Here is an 11,355-nt window from a genome sequence, read left to right as displayed (position 1 = left end):
CGTGGGGATACTTAATGAAGGACCCGCATGACGCATGGTCGGAAATTAAAAAAAATCACGCAACTTTCAAAAATACAAACGATAAAGGACTCTTTTTTACGTCATTGAAAACAATGGCCAGTGAAAAAAAGAAGTCTAAAACTATATCACTAGCTACTTGGTTTTTCTAATGAAAATAGAGGCCACCCTCTTCGATTTTTAATTTTTCATATAATAAAATCAACTGGTCTTTTACCGCTACAACCAACCAACTAGAACCAAAAGCTACGCCAAGCAAGTTCTACCAAAGTCTACTTACAGACTGCAGGCACGACGGCCAGGTACAGCCCAGCCAGGGATCATGCAAGATCCACACCCCATCCGCAGGCCACCAGATAAGAACTGAAACCCTCAATCTCGGACACACCAGAAATTTGAACAAATTTCTAAAGCAGATAGGCCAATGCTAGCTACTTGGTGAGTGAGAAAGAGGAGAGCATGACGATGAACACGATGCATAGGGATGCGAGCAACAGCGCGCCACAGGAGATGTCAACCCTGATGAAGAATGTCTTGGAGCCTGAATCCAAGAAATTGCCGATCTGCCGCTGGGCCTCCACCGTGATACCCAAGCCCGCCGCCCCTCCCGTGGCGACCAGCACGGCGCACACCTTCATTTTTTTAGGCAAAAATAAAATGAGAAATCACTAGCCAGCGTACAGGGGACTTGTTGGAGTTGATAGATACTTACGGCGTCCGCGCAGATGAGGAGCACGGTGCCGGCCTCGCCGCCGCCGATCATCTTCCTGCGCCCAGCGACGTTGATCGCCACGAACAAAGCCGCCACCAGATTGTAGGCACACCCGATGACACCCACGGCCAGCACGTACCTGACAGTCAAGCAGATATTGAGATGCCGTCGCCGGCCGGGCAGAACAGAGATTTAGTTTGGTGGATCTTTCTTACTGGTACGCGTATATATCCTTGAACGTGATGATGCCTTGCGGCTCGAAGACGCTGTCCTGGAGTTCAGCCGTGGCGATGATGATGATGGAGGCCGCGAGGAGGAGCAGCGCCAGGACCCGGAGGGCCAGGGTCGCCACGGGCAGGGCGCGACGCGAGGACGCCATTTTTGTCGATCGGCACACAGATGCAGATGATCTTGCGAGCTACGAGCTTCTGCTGCTGCAATGGTGGTTGATCACTTGATCGGACGGGTACATATAGAGCGAGCAAGCGCGCCGGCGCTGATCTGGTCGTCAAACAACAGCATCTAACTGACACAAACACGCACAGCTTCTTGTTTTGATCGCCCAAGAAGAGCCGGCAGGGTAACCGAGTACGGACGTCCTTGTCTGGATCGGTGCTCGGTGGAGATGGTCGTAAAGTTACATTTGTACCATCCATGATGTGTTTTGCTACACCTACTTCAAAATTCTTACGAAACTTATGTATGAGCTGACCTGGCTTGATTTGGTTGGAAGAAAAAAGGGTCAGGCCCACCCCATGAAATTCATGGGGGAGATGACTAGTTGAGAAAGGAAAGAAACGTAGGTTTACGTAGGTTAGCATTTTTTATCCATGATCGTATGTGACACTGATATGGACAGTGAAAAGGATAGATGATTAATTGGGGTTGAAGCTGAGTTGGACGACTCGACGGGGTGGCTTGACAGAGTCAAACCATACATATGTACACTCTCTGTTCCAAATTACCAACCGTCTAATGATTTCATACAACCGTTTGATCAGTAATTATTCCATTATTAGTATGTACTAGCTTAGCCCGCGCGGCGCCCGTCGGTAAGTCGCAACTATGTAGACCATAGCTGAAACGGTAGAAGTATAAACAATTATGAGCTAAACAGAATCTGCATTGCAGCTTTATGTGTATCTTTTTCTATTTGGTAAAGAAAAACATATCAATATATATAGTGGGATGTGTATACGATGAAACAACCGTACTGCAATAAGAAATCACAACCGATTTTCCCTGAATTAGATCATCTTAGTATAGCCTCCTATAGGATTAGTTCCAGTAATAAAGTGATACAAAGCTTTTGCAAATTCTTGGACACGTCTGACATGTTGTTTTGCTCAAATCATTGTTTGCCTTGTGAATTCATTCTGTTGAGTAGCTACTTGCTGGCAAGCCATATTGAATTGTCATTGCTTGTTGGTCCATGCCTTTTCTTGTGCTGTAAATTGTCTTTCTTTTGTGACTTCAAGTGCGTAGTGACAGCCTTTTCTTTGGCTTCATCTTCTGTTTCGGCTGGTTCTCCTTGAAACGTCATTGAAGATTCTTACGATACGTTATGTTTATATGTAATAGTGTTTTTAATGTTTATTATAAGACTTAATTTAAAGCAAGAGAATTAATATGTGGAATTATGGGCACAAAAAGAGAAGCTAGAGAAAACACTTTTTCTGTGGGATTAAAGGGGTCTCATTGCTCAACTTCGAGGGAGATCCTTCATACAAAGTTGTGGTATATTAGCAGGATCCGATCTGATCCATAGCTAGCGTCGTATGCCCTTCAGCACGACCAAAAGAAACTAATCTATGACTCACAACATTTTGGTTCCTACTAACATGAACAATAATATAACTATCCCTCTCACCAAGACGCTCCCTAATGTCATTCACCAACATTGCATTCAACGATCAATCCGGGGACTGTGCCTGCATAGGGAGCATCACAGCTTTACAGTCCATCTCAACATCAATTGGCATTGTAGACCATAGCAATGCAATGTTTGGCCCCTCCAAACATGCTCTAACTCCGCTTGCACTGGGCTCGCACAACGCAATATGTTTCTGCACGTCGAGAAGATTATGCCACCAGTATTGTCTGGTAGAATCATCCCAAGACATGCTTTACCCGTCTCCTTGATATATGTCCCATCTATGTTAAGATTAACATGACCATGAGCAGCGGGTCCATCTAGCGGCGCATTATCTGGCCTCACATAAGATGAGACGGTGGGCGTCCATCGACATCCCTTAGGGTTTTTGCTTTTAAAAAAATCACTTACAATAGCGTACTTGATACTAATTAGAAAACTCACATAGAGATTGACCATAATGGTAATCATTCTAAATTGTCAGGCCACATTCAAAATCATGAAAGGGACTTTGTCTGCATCATTTTAAATTGTTAGATTTTCCGTCCCTCGTCACAATTTAGGTCTGATTTACCGCTGATTTTGTAGGGTGCACGTCCAAAAGACCGAAGAGAACAAAGAGGAGACAATTCACTCGGAGGTTCATCACCTTCTCCTCATCCACTGCCCCCACACCGGCCTGACAGCCTCCGCCGACTCGGCTTGAAAGTGCATCGTCGTCCTCCCACGTTCCCTTGCCGCGGTAGCGTCCTCCCTCGCCCATCATCAGGTCACGGTGCAGGCCACCACCAACGCCATGGTCTGCAGGTGCTGTCCGCCGGACAGAGAAAGAATGGGACCGCTTCCAGGCGGGCTGCAAGCCACCTCTGGACGGTGGAGCAGGGGACGGGCAAGACAAAAGATAAAGCGGGGTAGGGAAGAAGGGTCAGGGTGGCTACTGCTGCTCCGCGGCAGACTGAATGGCGATGCTGCCGCAAACAGTTTTTATAGGCTCCTAACAGCGGCGAAGCGGTGGTTAAGCCGTGCACGCATTCGATAGGATCCTTCGGGAGAGATGGGATAAATCGGCAGCCATGCAAAACACCTCTTGGCAAAAGAGCAAGGAAGCATGCAACCGAATGGCGGTTCGCAGATGCATCTAAATAGGAAGCAGACAGAAAAAATGTAGTCAACCATGTAGCCCATGTGCCGGCAAGAGGAATGTCTCACATCCAGTGTGAAATTGCTAGAGCCACCCCAAAGTGTACCTAGCCATATCCCCGAGTAAACAACTTAGCGTGACCCAATTGGCTGGTTTTTCACTGATAGAAAAAAGTCAAAAAAAACAGGGTAAAAGAAACCTAGTCAGGTTTAGTATATTAACAAGGTAAAAGAAACCTAGTCAGGTTTAGGTCCTGTTCGACAACGCTCCAGCTCCTAACTTCTTCAACTCCACGCGTGAAGCTCATCCGAACGCTAGCGCTCCGGGAAGCTAGAATCGAGAAGCTGGCGAGGTGCCCTAGTGTAAAAAAGGTGGAGTTGAGGAAGCTGGCCTTTTCCAGATCCGTGGATACCCAGAAGTTCGAGTTGAAGCTAATTACCACAAGGTTGCCACCGCCAAGTGAGTTTGAGCGTACCGGTTCGTTTTCTTTCCCGAACTCGCTCTCTCTCACGTTGCCTATTCCTTTTGGGCCCCGAACCTGGCCTGCTAATCCCGCTAAATGGGCTGGCAGCCTCTTGGTTGACGATAGAAAATGAAGCTGCGTTGCTGAACGCTTTCCAAATCGCCACCTGAAGCGAGAAGCTATGCGAGAAGTTGAATCTAGGAAGTTTTTGAAAAGCTGGGCAGTTTCAGAACAGGACCTTAGTATATTAACAAACAATTATCTGAACCGAAATGCTAAAGACACCCTAAGTGCACACGGGAAAATGTGAATCAGTTAAGAAAATTTTGATCGAAGGCCTACGGCGACACGCGTTTTCTACCCCGTAGCCTCCCAAACAAATGCACGTGTCAACAATTGATAGGCCTCCCAGTCTCCATCGGCCAAGTGGCGAGACGTGGGGGCAAAAACCTCCCCAGATATAGAGGCTTGGGTATTTTAGGTGACATGAAGTTGATGTTATTAGATTCGTATTTTTCAAATAATTTGTGGCAATGATTTGTATCACAAAATTTACATCATAATAGTCCAACTGTTTGTCAAAGGCTTCCTACCAAAAACTAACATTCCGTAATTTGGAACGAAGGGACTATACGGTAGGACTGGACTAGGGAGCAAACGTGCCCTCCATAGGCCTGGCATGCAATGATCACTGCACATGCATGCATTACAAGGGATCACAAACTGCATGCTACGTATCGTGTGGTGCAAATCGCATCGCGCCCGTGAGCTATCGCGCAGCATTCACACAATATAATGTCCGATATGAAACAAGATGGCTATAAAGGTATGTTCCTGTGCCTCGCCACAATGAAGGGTGGGCGTACTGGTGTTTCTTGTCAGCCAAGTATATATGTATGTACCACACCTTGGTAAGAACATCAAGAAGATAACCTAGCTTCCTGGACTGACAAATTCATGTTGCAACCCTTGGCTGGCAAGAAATAATTCGGTCATGCATAATGAAAAATTGAAATATCAGTTAGCTTGGGATAAATGTTACCAGATCTCCGAGAATTATTGTGCCCTATCCACCTCTTCAAATAACAAAGTGATAGTGGGTTTTGCTTCGACAACCTAAATTAGAATCACCCCTAAAAAAGAAATCACACGGATAGGCATAACGTTAGTCTATGATGATATATCACAATGCACACGTTGCTTGTATCGCCGGGTATGACGTGATACCATGTCACATACGTGCCTTCTATTGTATACTATGTGCGCAAACTCTTTTTGTGCGTTAACGGTAGCTACCGGAAACAATCCAACCATTTGTATGCTGCTTTAAGATCCGACTCATACACATCTATTATTTCTCCTTTTGGGTAGACAAAATGAATACCGGGTTTCATACAGTTATGGCCCACCACCATTGTTCTTACTGATAGGCATGGATGTGACAAACCACTCTCTCTTCTATCACACATGCATGCATCTGTCTCTTCTCTCTCCATTGCAACCGAATTCATGGAAATTATTTCAACTTTCCCAAATAAAAATATTTATATATTTAAAACATAAGCTCATTTTTTAAATAATTTCTATATTTGAAATCCTGGCGTTAAGTTCTGGCGTGTTGGTAGCAACTTAGTTCCTGTTTTGACAGGTCTCTGGTTTGAATATTTGTTCATTCACTTATTTGACTTCATAATTCAACTATAAAATTCGCTCGAAATATTCTCGGTATTTCTCGGTAACCGTGGTAACCACATTTACCAGCCCCCCTCGGTAAAATTACCTCATTCGGTAACCAAAACCTTGGTGTGGACTAGGTGGTGGCTGTGTGGGTAGAAACTAGTTCGCCTATACACAGGGCAGCTAGCAAACCGCGTGCTGCGGGGCGTGTGGGTGAACTCTCGAACGCCCACACACACGATGATGCCCACGTGCCACTCAGATTCTAACATATTTCCTTAGGATTCGTGCAAAATAGAATCAACGTGGATCAAGGCGTGTGGGCGATGTGCAAACATGCCACACGTGTGGGCGTTATCATTTGGGGTAACTTTTACCATCTTACCTGTGTGAAAAGAGGAGATAAAAAAAGAGAGAGGCCATGCTGAAATTGCTCCTTGTACAAACAAACCTACGGGCTACGGCCAAGATGGTTAAAAAGAATGCTGCCAAGATGATCGTGCGTACGTACGTGGTAGGATCCGTCGAAGAAAGAGTCGCAGGGTATCTTTCCGATCCCGTGGGCATGTCCGGTTCCTTGCTTGCTGGCCTGAAGATGAGTTACACCACCGCGTCCAAAACAGAAAAAACCCAACGCGAGAACGGAAGAAACAGGAAGCAACGGACGCGAGAACGCCAAACACGGCAAGCCCGCCAAACGGCCGGAAAACTTTGTGTGCGCTAACGACGAGCTAGTGCGCTGGAGCCGTGCAGACGCGGGCAGCTGAGGCAGGGCTTGCCTGGTTCTGCTTCTTCTCCTCACTACCAACCTACGTGTTCAGACCACGCCTTTCACAGGCCGGGTTGGCCGTCGCGTCCATGGCGTTTGGCTGCGTGTATATAAGCCGGCAGAGGCGCGGCAGGCAAAGGAATCGTCGTCTGCTGCTCTCCGGCCGCCGGGCGTGAGGAAGATCGGGTCGCCGTCGTGTCTGCTTTGGGTCCTTCGTTGCCCGGTATATATGACTATCCCTCTCCATTTCTTCCATCTCTTCACTGTTTGTCATTGTCTCTCGATTTTCCACGAGTTTATTGGTCGTGCCCGTTGTCGTCGTTGTTCATCGTTTCGATTGTGTATAGTTTGACGACCGTCCACCTGGATCCAAGATAAGTAAATCAGTGTAAAACCTGTCGATCGAAGACGGTATTATGTCGGTCCAAGCTGAGGGCGCGGCGGGTGCGGAAACGAGGGTGCCCCGTGACTCGCTCTACGGGGACGCCGAGAAGGTTTCCGACGACAATCACCATGGCTCCGGGGTCAGCACCTTAACTTAACTAGTGCCACGGCCGGCTGCTGTCTGTGACTGACTGTATGTGGGCGGCGCATGCAGGATAGCTGTTGGCAGACGTTGCAGCTGGCGTTCCAGAGCATCGGCGTGGTGTACGGCGACGTGGGGACGTCGCCGCTGTACGTGTACTCGAGCACCTTCCCGGACGGCATCCGGCACCCGGACGACCTCCTCGGCGTCCTTTCACTCATCATCTACACCCTCGTCCTCCTGCCCATGCTCAAGTATATCTTCATCGTCCTCTACGCCAACGACAACGGCGACGGTGAGCTCACTACCCATCTTGTGTCCGTTCATGGGCCAGCCGCCGGCATGACATGACATTGACCGGTGCTGGCTGGGTGCAACTTAGGAGGCACGTTCGCTCTCTACTCGTTGATCTCGAGGTACGCCAAGATACGAATGATCCCGAACCAGCAGGCCGAGGACGCGTCCGTGTCCAACTACAGCATCAAGGAGCCCAACTCGCAGATGCGGAGGGCGCAGTGGGTGAAGCAGAGGCTTGAGTCCAGCAAGGCCGCCAAGATCGCGCTCTTCACCATCACCATCCTCGGCACCTCCATGGTCATGGGCGACGGCACCCTCACGCCCGCAATCTCCGGTACACATATACATTGAACATGAGTAGGTTTGTTGTTGATTTGAATGCTAATCTGATGTCGATGGATATGTTTTGCAGTGCTCTCTGCGGTGAGCGGGATCAGGGAGAAAGCACCCAACTTAACCCAATGTATGTTTTATAAATGGCATCTTGTTCACAATCGTACATACATAGTACATACATCAGTACGTGTACTGAAATTCCCAAGAATAGCGAACCAAAGTTGCCCATAATTTTCATTGAGATTGGAATTAACTCTTGTAATTTTCGTTTGTTGTAAAAACAGCGGAAGTGGTGTGGATCTCGGTGGCCATCCTCTTCCTGCTCTTCTCGGTGCAACGCTTCGGGACGGACAAGGTCGGGTACTCCTTCGCGCCCATCATCTCGGTGTGGTTCATCTTCATCGCCGGCATCGGGGTGTACAACCTCGCCGCCCACGACGTGACCGTCCTCAGGGCCTTCAACCCCAAGTACATAGTAGACTACTTCAGGAGGAACGGCAAGGAGGCGTGGGTCTCGCTCGGGGGCGTCGTCCTCTGCATCACAGGCACAGAGGCCATGTTTGCTGACCTTGGCCATTTCAACATAAGGGCCATTCAGGTTCGGTTCCGTTCCAGCAGTTCTTTTCTAAAAAGATATGGAAAAAAAATACAGTACAAACGCAGACACTCACATACAGGAGCACGACCGAGTTTTTCCTGATTTTCTGGCCTGTTGCAGCTGAGCTTCACCTTCATCCTCTTCCCCTCCGTCGCGCTGTGCTACATGGGTCAGGCATCCTACCTGCGCAAATTCCCGCAAGACGTCGGCGACACCTTCTACAAATCTATCCCAGGTAGGCAGTACAACCTTTCTTTACAGCTGCAACAATATCGAACTCAAACTGAAAAGAACAATTGTTGTAACTAATTTTCAGCGGCGATGTTTTGGCCGACGTTCATCGTGGCAATCATGGCGGCCATCATCGCCAGCCAGGCCATGCTGTCTGGCGCGTTTGCCATCCTGTCCAAGGCGCTCTCGCTGGGCTGCTTCCCGAGGGTGAGGGTGGTGCACACCTCCAAGAAGTACTCGGGGCAGGTGTACATCCCGGAGGTGAACTTCCTCATCGGTGCCGCCAGCATCGTCGTCACCCTCGCCTTCCAGACCACCACCAACATCGGGAACGCCTACGGGATATGCGTCGTGACTGTCTTCTCCATCACGACACACCTCATGACGGTGGTGATGCTGCTCATATGGAAGAAGAACATCGCCTTCGTCGTGGCCTTCTACGTCATCTTCGGGCTCGCCGAGTTCCTCTACCTGTCGTCCATCCTCTCCAAGTTCGTCGAGGGAGGGTACCTTCCGTTCTGCTTCTCCTTGGTGCTCATGGCGCTCATGGCCACCTGGCACTACGTCTATGTCAAACGCTACTGGTACGAGCTCGACCGTGTGGTGCCGGCGGCCGAGCTCACGGCGCTCCTGGCCCGCCGCAACGTGCGGAGGGTGCCTGGCGTGGGCCTGCTCTACTCGGAGCTCGTCCAGGGCATCCCTCCCGTGTTCCCATGCCTGGTTGACAAGATCCCATCGGTGCACGAGGTCTTCGTCTTCATGTCCATCAAGAACCTCCCCATCCCGCGGGTGGCGCCGCCCGAGCGCTTCATCTTCCGCAGGGTCGGCCCTGCCGAGCACCGCATGTTCCGTTGCGTGGCGCGGTATGGTTACACCGACCATATTGAGGGCACCAAGGAGTTCTCGGCGTTCCTCATCGAGGGCCTCAAGCTGTTCATCCACGATGAGGCGGCCTTCTCCTGCCAGCACACCAACAACAACAACAACAACAACAACAACAACAACAACGACGACAACGATGCTCGGCGGGTAGCGCAGGTGGCGGTTGCGGAGGAGGAGAAGAGGTTCATTGATGCAGAGGTGGAGCGTGGGGTGGTGTACCTGATGGGCGAGGCAGAGGTGGCGGCGGCGCCAGGGTCGTCGGCGTTGAAGAGGGTTGTGGTCAACTACGTGTACACCTTCTTGAGGAAGAACCTCAGCGAGAGCCACAAAGCACTCTCCATTCCCAAGGACCAGCTGCTCAAGGTCGGGATCACCTATGAGATATAGATCAGTTTGTATTCAGTGTTTCCCGAATGATTCTCGTGCAACACTGGCTTTGGTATGTGATGGTGTAGTTTTAGCAGATGGGATGGATTAGTGTTCCCCGAATGATTCCCGTGAACACTTGCTTTGGTATGCAACATACACACGATGCCACCACGAAAACACTCGGCAAAGCCTTTCTCAACTACTCCCTCCGTCCGACTTGGGACAAACTTTTTTGGACGGAGGGAGTACTACATTTTGACCTTCGCCAGCCTTGCTGGTACTGGAACTGTAAGGTTTTTCCTGTAGTGTGCACGTTCTTCACCAGTTACTATGATGGAGTGCATGAGAGTTGATATGTGTCGCACTTGCACTGTTACCGTACCGTCACGGCACAATCGCAAACACTGTATAAATTTTTCGTCGAGACCTACAAGCCTGAACATAATGTTGGATTAAACAGATACTGCTATACCCAGCCAGTATGCTATTGGTTCTTGAGTCCTCTTATTCCCCCCTCAACGCACAGAATACAGGAGCTAAAACGCGCTGCATGAAGGGCGCCATCTTGCGGAAAATGCCAACGGAGGCTGACCTTCAGGGAGCTCGGTATTTTTAAAAGATCAAAAGTCATATTTCAAAGTTTCAAAAAAATTCCACGGTAACTTATATGATTTCCGCACGAACTTGTGTAAAAATTATTTGATTTTTTTGCGATTTGTAAGCTGTACAAAAAAACGAAATTTCGGCCCGACGATACAAAATATCGGCCCATTTTAGAAATACGTTTTTTTTGTCTTTTTTCTATACGCTACGTGTGAAAGTATTTCGTTCTGAATTTTTGCACATATGTGTGAAATTATATACAAAATTTCGAATTTTTTTTCATGATGTGGAAATTCGTATTTTGAAATCGAGCTCCGTGGAGCTCGGCCTCCAAAAGCCCTCACTCACCATCTTGGGTTTTCTTCGGTGGGAACAAAGAGTTGTACTACGTGGGCCAGAACTATCTCCAGTTTCAGCCGTTTTTCTTCAGTAAGCGCCCATTATGTCCAGGTTTTTTATTCCTTTTTTTATTTTGGGAAATATTTAAAAAATTCGCCTATTTAAAGATTAAAAGAATTGTGTCATGCATAAAAAATCAAGATATTTGAAATTGATCATGAGTTTTAAAAATTTATTAAACATTACTAAAAATTTAATGAGCTTTATAAATGTTTATAATTATATAAAATGTTCATTAATTTTAGAAATAATTTATAATTTGAAAATGTTCATAAAATTTTATAATATTCATGAATTTTAAGATGTTCATGAATTGAAAAATATTTAAAAAATATTTTCCCTTTAAATTTAGAAAATGTTCATGAACTTTAATAAAGTTGGTGAAATTCAAAAACACTCACAATTTTTCCTAGAATAAAGTACATTTTCACATTTAAAAATAATATCCAATAATTTAAAAT

General features: G+C 47.6%; 1 protein-coding gene across 1 annotated transcript; it reads left to right on the top strand.

The window, feature by feature from the left end:
• The first annotated feature begins 7,069 nt into the window (after positions 1-7,069).
• LOC123059336 (potassium transporter 19-like) lies at positions 7,070-9,910 on the top strand. Its single transcript, XM_044481920.1, has 7 exons — positions 7,070-7,177; positions 7,252-7,474; positions 7,562-7,810; positions 7,889-7,939; positions 8,097-8,410; positions 8,531-8,645; positions 8,727-9,910. The coding sequence occupies exons 1-7, from the start codon at positions 7,070-7,072 to the stop codon at positions 9,908-9,910; spliced, it is 2,244 nt and encodes a 747-aa protein (XP_044337855.1).
• The last annotated feature ends 1,445 nt before the right edge of the window (positions 9,911-11,355 follow it).

Source organism: Triticum aestivum, chromosome 3A (genome assembly GCF_018294505.1).
Source record: "Triticum aestivum cultivar Chinese Spring chromosome 3A, IWGSC CS RefSeq v2.1, whole genome shotgun sequence".
NCBI classification, from domain to species: domain Eukaryota; kingdom Viridiplantae; phylum Streptophyta; class Magnoliopsida; order Poales; family Poaceae; genus Triticum; species Triticum aestivum.
This window is presented reverse-complemented; position numbering and strand designations above follow the sequence as displayed.

What these genes read in the sequence shown, in the direction of transcription:
- LOC123059336 (XM_044481920.1), top strand. Translation starts at nt 7,070, where the DNA reads ATGTCGGTCCAAGCTGAGGGCGCGGCGGGTGCGGAAACGAGGGTGCCC. An exon ending in CCTCACGCCCGCAATCTCCG is followed by an intron (nt 7,811 to 7,888) that starts GTACACATATAC and finishes TATGTTTTGCAG; the next exon opens with TGCTCTCTGCGGTGAGCGGG. An exon ending in CTTCTACAAATCTATCCCAG is followed by an intron (nt 8,646 to 8,726) that starts GTAGGCAGTACA and finishes ACTAATTTTCAG; the next exon opens with CGGCGATGTTTTGGCCGACG.